General features: G+C 33.3%; 1 protein-coding gene across 2 annotated transcripts; it reads left to right on the top strand.

Moving 5' to 3' along the window:
• The first annotated feature begins 4,110 nt into the window (after positions 1–4,110).
• LOC131620422 (G-type lectin S-receptor-like serine/threonine-protein kinase At4g27290) lies at positions 4,111–8,662 on the top strand. Of its 2 annotated transcripts, none has more exons than XR_009289106.1 (7): positions 4,111–5,685; positions 5,800–5,913; positions 6,464–6,612; positions 6,969–7,179; positions 7,288–7,518; positions 7,604–7,754; positions 7,830–7,969. XR_009289106.1 is itself a non-coding variant. In XM_058891491.1 (7 exons), the coding sequence occupies exons 1-7, from the start codon at positions 4,368–4,370 to the stop codon at positions 8,136–8,138; spliced, it is 2,490 nt and encodes an 829-aa protein (XP_058747474.1). In that variant the 5' UTR covers positions 4,111–4,367; the 3' UTR covers positions 8,139–8,662. The 2 variants fall into 2 exon arrangements, 1 of the variants encoding a protein (XP_058747474.1); XM_058891491.1 differs by having other exon boundaries at positions 7,288–7,525; positions 7,830–8,662.
• The last annotated feature ends 1,028 nt before the right edge of the window (positions 8,663–9,690 follow it).

Raw genomic sequence — 9,690 nt, forward strand, 5'->3', positions numbered from 1 at the left:
TATATATGTTTTTGTCATCATCAAAAAGGGGGAGATTGTTAGAACAAGATTTGTTCTGATCAATATTCTTAGTTTTGATGATAACAAGGATATGAATTTTGTGTGAGATAATGTGGTACTCTAATACATTGCAATTTCCTTTTCAGGAAATATATAAAGAGTATGCACAAATCAGAGCTCAAAAGCTTTGTCTCAGAAGGTTCAGCATGCAACATCAGAACATGGTCTGGCAAGACATCAGAAGATGGTCAAGGCAGAATCAGAACATGGGTCTATGGAAGCATCAGAAGAACTTGAGATCAGAAGCAGAAGCACTGAAGTTCTGATGGTATCACGCTCAGAAGCACTTCAAGGTGAAAAGACAAGAAGATGCTTTGCACCAAGCTGTTTGACTCTGATGATATTCAAATATTATATTCACAAACATCAGATCAGAAGAAAGTACAAGTGGCAGGCTACGCTGACTGACAAAAGGAACGTTGGAAGCTATTAAAGGCAACGTCAGTAGACACAGCGTGAACAAGGCTCGAGGTAGTTGACAAAAGCGTGAAACATTAAATGCAATGCTGTACGGAATACGCAAAGCATTAAATGCGCCCAACGGTCATCTTCTCAAACGCCTATAAATATGAAGTTCTGATGAGAAGCAAGGTTACCAATTCTGAACGAAATTATTCTGAAAGACTTGCTGAAACGCTGTTCAAATTCAAAGCTCAGAAACTTCATCTTCATCAAAGCTCACTACATTGCTGTTGTAATATATTAGTGAGATTAAGCTTAAACGTTAAGAGAAATATCACTGTTGTGATTATAGCTTTTCAGAAGCATTTGTAATACTCTTAGAATTGATTACATTAATTTGTAAGTAACTAGAGTGATCAAGTGTTGATCAGGATACTCTAGGAAGTCTTAGCTTGTGTCTAAGCAGTTGTAATTAGAGTGATCACGTGGTGGTCTGGATACTCTAAGAAAGTCTAAGCTTGTGTCTAAGCATTTGTTCCTGGAGTGATCAGGTTGTGATCAAGATACTCTAGAAGACTTAGTCGCGGACTAAGTGGAAAACCATTGTAATCTGTTGCGATTAGTGGATTAAATCCTCAGGTGAGGTAAATCACTCCGTGGGGGTGGACTGGAGTAGTTTAGTTAACAACGAACCAGGATAAAAATAATTGTGCATATTGTTTTTATCGTTCAAGTTTTTAGACTACACTTATTCAAACCCCCCCTTTCTAAGTGTTTTTCTATCCTTCAGTATGGATTCCAGAAAATCTATTTCTGGATATGTTTTCACTATGTTTGGCACTACAATTAGTTGGAAAGCAACACTTCAGAAGGTTGTTGCTCTATCAACCACTGAAGCGGAGTATATTGCCCTAACTGAAGCTGTGAAAGAAGCATTGTGGCTTGAAGGTTTTGCGAAGGAGCTGAAACTTCAAGGTCGAGGTATCACTGTTAAATGTGATATTCAAAGTGCAATACACCTGTCGAAGAATTCAGCCTATCATGAGCGAACTAAGTACATTGATGTGAGGCTGCATTTTGTCAGAGGAGTAATCGAGCGTGGAGAAGTCCAAGTGCTGAAGGTTTCGACTGAAGACAATGTTGCTGATATGATCACCAAGACATTGCCGAGTTGTAAGTTTTTCCACTGTATGCAGTTGCTAAAGCTGCATGAAGAAAGCTAGTTTGTTCCCCTGATGTTGTAGAGTTAGATCCAAGGTGGAGATTTGTGAGATATTGGATCGAACTCTAGTATGGCCGAAGGGTAGCTTCTTGGTTCGACAGGGTTAAGCATGAAGTCGAAGGTTGTTCACATGCTTGTGTCGAAGATGCTAGGGTTGTTAGCATGTTAAATTAGGTTTTAGTGTTTAAACCCTAATTTGTTAAGTTAGCTTGTTTATTAAGTTGGCTTGTGTAATGGGCCTTGCTGAAAAAGCCCATTAGTTAGTATGTTAGGTTTTATTATAAATAGCATACTAGTCTCTCATCATTGCTAAGTTGCAAATCCTAATTTAGGTTGAGAGAGGTTATTTGTTATTCTTGTAAACTTGTAATCTTGTTTTAAGAGAAAGTAAAAGAATAGCAGTTATAACCAATTATTGTGTTCCTCTTCTCCTCCCTAATTCCCTATTATACTTTGTTATTGGTATCGTTTTTCACAACACTTACATACTGTGACCTATGTATTATGCAACCTGCAAATTTACATGCTTCTGGAATTTTTTCAATCACCTAAAAAAAACTCAACTTCATAAATGCATCAGGAAAAGGTAAACCACGGTTAGTTAACGTTGTCACATTGACACGCATAATATAATGAACTAAGCAACCTGTAATTTGCTGGAGCCGAGTTCCAAAATCTAAAATTGATGAAAGTGATCAATCTCCTCAATTTTAGTAACTTATGTTTTGAAGATGTATGTCACCAATAAGTATGTCAGCGCTCATGTGATCCATACTCCAAATGCTACCGTAGCTTCTTCTGCAAAAGGAAACCCTGAATTCTTAAATCTCCATCCGACAACATGAGAATTAGTTTTTAAAAAATAACTAAGAATTAAAATATTAAAGCTGAAACCATTAGATAAAGACAACCAATTAACTTTTTCATGTGAAATAAAGGATTTGATGTTGTTGATGATTATTGAATTATAGCTTTTATTTCGAATGTACGCACAGAAATGCTTTGCATTATAACAAGAAGCAGGTCAAAGAGTACACATCATCAACATTGGAATGTACTATAGTAGAGCAGTGCGGAGTTACAATAGTAACAAAAAGGCATGACACAAAAGCCTAACAAAATATCAAGCATTACCATAAAATCTATCTTTTAAACATGAAAAAAACATTAACAGCTCGAGATGTTATTTCACAGACAGAACAATGTTTTGTTCTTTACTTTCTTTGCAGTCTAACAGGAGATCAAGTTGAGTTTATTATATTGTATGTAGATTGTTTGTTTCACTAACCCTTCAGTGAAAATGCATTAATTTAAATTGATTTAGAAACTTATAACTTGAAAATTAAGTTGTATTTGAAAACCAACTTAGATCAATCAATATTTTTCGAATTGTATCTGTCTCATAATTCATCTCACGCTCTTTAACATATAGATTGTGTTTCAATGACCTATGTTTTTCATGGCATCCATTCATTCTCTTATAATTTATTTTGAATAACATGACTTTATTCGCAAAGTCTACCTCATCATCGTCACTTACCATCTTGATTATTGTGATGATAAGTCATTTTCACAATCATCATGATAGAGACATTGATGAATGTGAAAAAAGTGTTAAAAAGAGTGTCTCAAGCACTCCTCATTAGTAAATAAGAATGCTAACAACACTCTCATTTTCAACACTCTATTTAACATTCACTTTTTTATTGAGTGAAGTATATGCGAGTCCTGAGTAAGTATCCTCTCCATTTCTCAAAAGAAATGGAGGTGTCCATTACTATAGTTTTAATGTAAATAAAATATATATATTTACACGCATTTCTAAAAGTTGTCACATTAATTACATATTTATGCATTAAAACTATAATAATTGACACCTCTATTTCTTTTGAAAAATAGAGAGGATCTTTACTCGCAAGTCCTATCACTTTATACCACTTTATGCGAAATCCATTTCTAAAGTGAGAGAATCACATGTTTTTCACTAAATAAAAAATAAATATTATAAAAAGTGTTAATAAAAACAATTTTAGCACTTCTCATTAATAAATAGTAAAGAATAATGTTATACTAGCGACACTCTCTTTTTTTCAACTTTAGGTATATATCTTTCTACAAATAAAATTCTTTATCCGGACTCATTGAAATATGGTTCCATATTACTAAACAAATTGAACTCCATCACATTTTGTATCTATCTTTCAACTTAAACTTTTATTTTGTTGACAATTTAAGCAAAAAAACAAGACTTTTATTAGCGTGTTTTTGACTAAATACACATAGTTGGCTTGGCTGGTAAGAAAGTGCTACTAATACTATTGTTTATTTATTTTCACATATATTTTCCTTTTGCAGTGACAGTATCATTAAAATGACCATTCTTCTTCCTCATCTAGAATACAATATTTTCTTCTTATTTTATTACCATGTGTCTTGTAAGACAAGCCAACCTCCTAAAAGAAATGGCCCTCCGAATTCATGGTCTTGAAAAGCTGCTCTAATAAATGTATGTATATGAAATAACTTCCTCAATTAATTGAGTATAATAAATAAATAAACTATTACAATATTTTATTCAGCTAGAATAATTTCTTCACATTATGTGAATCACATATTATTGTCAAGTCACAGAAAGAAAAATGGTATTGAAAAACTTCTTCTTATTCGTTTCGGCAATTCTATCATGAAAAAAGCTAAAATGAACATTTTTCTGGCCATGCTAGTTATATCTGTGTTAGTATTATTCTTCTTCAAAAATACCTCTGCAGCAGATACTATTACTCAATCAGATTCACTTTTCGATGGAAGCACCTTGATTTCTAAAGATGAAACCTTCGAGTTGGGTTTCTTTACTCCCGGTAATTCTCCGAATCGCTATATTGGAATTTGGTACAAAAACATCCCTGTTAAAACCGTTGTTTGGGTTGCCAATCGTGATAACCCTGTCAAAGACAACGCAAGCAAGTTGATCATAAACAAACAAGGAAATCTGGTTCTACTTAACCGCAATCAGTCTCTTCTATGGTCAACAAACACAACAAAGAAGACTTCAGCTCCTATTGTCCAGCTTCTGGACAACGGAAATTTAGTGGTTAGAGATGAGAAGGACACTGAAACTGATGAAGACAGTTTCTTATGGCAGAGCTTTGATTATCCTACTGATACGATGTTGCCAGGAATGAAGTTTGGATGGAACAAGAAAACCGGTATTAATCGGCGTCTCACTGCATGGAAAAACTGGGACGATCCATCTTCAGGTGATTTTACTTCTTCGTTTGTCAGACTTGACAAAAATCCTGAAATACTGTTTTGGAAAGGCTCAACCGTGTTCTTCAGAACAGGACCGATGATCGGCGTTATGTCGAGTGGTCTTATGTCTATGGGAATATTTGGGTTAAGGACTAACCCACTTTTTAACTACGATTTTGTAAGCAATCAAGAACAAGTTTATTATATGTACACCCTTAAGAACAGTTCTGTGATTTCCATAATTGTTTTGAATCAAACGCTTTTGGCTCGTCAACGACTCACTTGGATTCCTGAATCCAAAAGATGGAATCTTTATCAGAACCTTCCACAAGATAGGTGTGATGCTTATAATGTTTGTGGTGCCAATGGAGTTTGTGTCATTGGTGGATCGCCGATTTGTCAGTGTTTAGATGGGTTCAAGCCGAGATCACCTCAACGGTGGGATGCAATGGATTGGACACAGGGTTGTGTAAGAAGTGGAAATTGGACATGTGGAGTTGGGAATAGAGGCGGATTTCGGAGACTTGTTGGAATGAAGTTGCCGGATACTACAAATTATTGGATTGATGAAAATATGACACTCGATAAATGCAAGATCAAATGTTTGGAAAATTGTTCATGCACAGCTTACTCAGGCTTAGGTGAAAATAATGGAGACATTGGTTGTTCCATTTGGTTTGATGATCTTAAAGATTTGAGAGTTACAGAATCTAACTTAGACTTATATGTTAGGACTGATGTTTCAGATATCGGTAAACATCATCCCTCTTTTAAATCGTCATTATAAAAGAAATTTTTTTTTAGATATATTGAATAATAAATATATCTAAAATATATATTTGAAAAAAACAAGTGCGTCATTGCAGATGATAAACACGGGCGTACCAAAAAGATTATCTTTGCAGTTTCAGCCATTGTTTCAGCAGTTATTGTGACACTGTTGGCATTCTTCGTCTATAGAACAAAGATGAAGTATAAAGGTACTTTTCGTTTTACCCATAGAGCATGTTATATTGCACAAGATTCTATTTAGTTTTGAAATGGATACCTTCAATGTCTCATAAACATATTTCACCAACATGATTGAACATTTCTTACTATATAGTTAAATTCAAAATTCAAATATTTGTTATTATTTGTTTAACTTGATTAAGTATTTTGGGGCATGGTTATAAATTGCGGTTGGAACTGCATTTGTGAATATTGCGATGGTTGTCATTACGGTTGTTGCGATGCGTCCTTTGCAATGTAAATTTTAATTTGGAGGTGATTTTTAATTATATATGAAGTTTGATTTTCAAAAGTTTGAATTTTTGAGTTTTGACGAAAATTCTTGAAGAAATATAAATAAAATTGTATGATGTAATTTTTAATGCACTCGGACGTGTGAAACACACCACAGTTGCAGTTCAGTTCGTACCTCAATTTAAAATGATGTTTTAGGGTATTTCTTTTCTTGTTTAACATAGTCACGTTAATCAATAAGAATATATTTCATTTGTACTATGAAGTTTTTTTCTCTTGAAATAGTAAACATTGAGTGGAAGGAAGACGACAGTGATTGTGAACATGAAGATTTAGAGATTCCTTTCTTTGATCTTGCTACAATCCTAAATGCCACAAATAATTTCTCAATTGACAACAAACTCGGCGAAGGGGGTTTTGGACCAGTATATAAGGTAAGTGACAAATTCCTTGTTTATTATAAAAAAAATTAGTTATGATACTACTCGCAATCAATTAATACCATTTTTAGGTAAAAAATTTATCTTTTTAATCTATTAAACAATGCTCTACTTACTTTTTTAATCTTTTAACCAGTGCCCCCGGGGCACTCGTTAGCATTACCCTTTTTATTATTACACTTAATTAGTTACAAAATTGTTTAAATTTTGGATGATTTCAAAGAATTGTAGTTTAAGGTAACTCTAATTTTGTGATTTCTTCTGCAAGCTATATTTAATCTTACTTTATGGAATAGGGAAAAAACATCAATCTAATTATCTTGTTAAAGTAATTTCATTATACAATATAGGGAAAATTGGTTGATGGCCAAGAAGTTGCAGTTAAACGACTGTCTATGAGTTCTGGACAAGGAATAAAAGAATTTAAAAATGAAGTTAAATTATGTGCTAAACTTCAACATCGAAATCTTGTCAAAGTTGTTGGTTGTTGCATTGAAAAAGATGAGAAAATGCTAGTCTATGAATACATGTCAAACACAAGCCTTGATTCATTCATTTTTGGTAAGTAACTTTTTCAAAAAGCTTAGTATTTGGCATAATAAAAGTTTGATTTGGTTGTATTTTTCATTTTATAAATAAAAAACTAAGTTTATTGCATGATTATTACAGATCCAACTCAAAGTAAATCATTAAATTGGCCTTTGCGTTTTAACATCTTATATGGAATTGCACGAGGTCTTCTTTATTTACATCAAGATTCAAGATTAAGAATCATACATAGAGATTTGAAGGCAAGTAATATTTTACTAGACAAAGACATGAATCCAAAAATTTCAGATTTTGGTTTGGCTAAAATGTGTGGAGGTGACCAAATTGAAGGAAAAACAAATCGAATAATTGGTACATAGTAAGTAAACAAAAATATGTCATACTTTAACCATGATTTATATTAAACATGAAATTTATTCTTATTTGTTCTTTTCAGCGGTTATATGGCTCCTGAATATGCCATTGACGGGTTATTCTCTGTTAAATCAGATGTATTTAGTTTTGGTGTATTATTATTAGAACTTATAAGTGGAATGAAAAATAGAACGCATACCTTCCATCAAAGTGATCACAATCTTATTGGACATGTGAGTATTATCCAAATATCATCTATTTTTCCAATATCAAAATAATAGATAATAATTTCTTTTATATTGGTGTAGGCATGGAGATTGTGGAAAGAGGGAACTATACACACAATGATTGATGAAAATTTGAAGGACACATGTATTATATATGAAGCTTTGCGGTGCATTCAAATAGGTCTTTTATGTATACAACATCATCCAAATGATCGACCAGATATGACATCTGTGCTTCTGATGTTGAAAAGTAGCAATACTTTACCTCAACCAGAAGAGCCAAGTTACTTATTTAAAATAAAATCATTAGAAAGAGAACTTTTTTCTTATAAAAGAGTATCATCATCTTCAATAAATCAAGTAACTATCTCATTATTAGATGCTAGGTAGAGAAATTTTAGTTTACCTTTGACCATTAACTATTGTAGTTGTTTGTAGTGAAATGCATTTTATTATTGTAAATCCTATACTTTCTTACTCGAGAAATACTTAACATGTTTTGTAAGTCCTCCTAAACCTTTATGTGTAGATAGAAATTAATTCATATTTTAAGGATTAAACTTTGTAGAAATTAAATTTTTTAAATAATGATCAAGAAGTTAGTTAAACTGTCTGGTACATTACTTCGTATTATGGTTCCTTGACGTGTAAGTAAAAAATTGATTAAAACATAATAGGCTAGCTACGGAGATACAATACATAATATCATGTTAATGCAAGGAAATCATTCCATCATTTTACGTTACAAGTTCAGTTTAGGTATGAACTTCTTAAATACTAATATGGTATTGTAGGGTTGGTTGAAAGTATACATGTTTGAAGAAGTCTCACATCGCTTAGTTTTGTGAAGAAAGAGGGAGTCCAAGGCTATATATAGGATTAAAAGTTCTTAAGTCCCACATCGCTTAGTGAAATTCTGGTATGACAGAACCCATATGTCTTATAGGATATCGAGACATCTGATCTGACAGAAAACATGGCAAGGCGTATAACAGATAAAACAGGTACTAAAAATATAAACAACACACATGACTTCATCTTCCCATAGAGTAGGGTGATCATTATTACATACTCCTGATTTCACATACCAGCTTAGTATGACTTCATACTGTAAAATCAGTCTTGACTTTTACAGATCCAGAACCAACAGCTCCTTGAGAGAGATATCAAATACCCTTAGTTGTCCACATAATATGATCACTTCTGATTCGTACCCCTAAACCTCCACACATGTTGTCGTGACTCTTTTGGTGGCTAAGATATCATGCAACCATAGTCTGAAACCAACCTCCAACCATTTCTTAGTGTGCTTAAAAGCTTTACTAAGATTCAGACTCTCTAACAATAACAGAAAGAATACCCCATAAACAACATCCTGATCAAATCAACCTTTTACAATCAGTAGTAGTTGTTGATACAAGTGAAGTCTTCAAAGCATCATAGTAGTAATGCATTGCCTGAGCATACTACTCGAAACAAAATCAGAATCTTCTTATTCTAACCTATATATAGAACTGCCACTTATGAATATGGTGTTTTAATATTAATATTTATGGTCCCAAGTCTCTTTCACTGACTATCATCAATAATGATGTTACAACATCATTTGGGACATCAACAACTTTACCATAGAACCTATCAGCTTTGGTTCTGGAATCACCATCCAAGGGACTTATCTCCATAGAGGTCCAAACAGACTCCCCAATTACACAAAAGGATCTCAAGAGATCTCATCTTAAGAGTAACCACACAATAGAATACCATAGAGAGAATTAAACTCTCCACCATTTTTTGAAATAGTGTTGAGAATCCATATTTGCGTACATACGTCAGACAAACACTTAGCTCCCGTCAAAGTATCTGTAGTCAGTTCTTATACAAAACCCTAGATGAATACTCAGCTACCGTCAAAGTATTTATTATCAATCAGATAATACACCTT

The sequence above is a fragment of the Vicia villosa genome, linkage group LG7 (assembly GCF_029867415.1).
Source record: "Vicia villosa cultivar HV-30 ecotype Madison, WI linkage group LG7, Vvil1.0, whole genome shotgun sequence".
In the NCBI taxonomy this organism is placed as follows: domain Eukaryota; kingdom Viridiplantae; phylum Streptophyta; class Magnoliopsida; order Fabales; family Fabaceae; genus Vicia; species Vicia villosa.

Excerpts from the sequence above, each read along its gene's own strand:
- LOC131620422 (XM_058891491.1), top strand. The coding sequence starts at position 4,368 with ATGAAAAAAGCTAAAATGAACATTTTTCTGGCCATGCTAGTTATATCT. Across the intron at positions 6,613-6,968 it reads GTTTTGGACCAGTATATAAG|GGAAAATTGGTTGATGGCCA; the intron begins GTAAGTGACAAA and ends TATACAATATAG. Across the intron at positions 7,755-7,829 it reads ATCACAATCTTATTGGACAT|GCATGGAGATTGTGGAAAGA; the intron begins GTGAGTATTATC and ends ATATTGGTGTAG.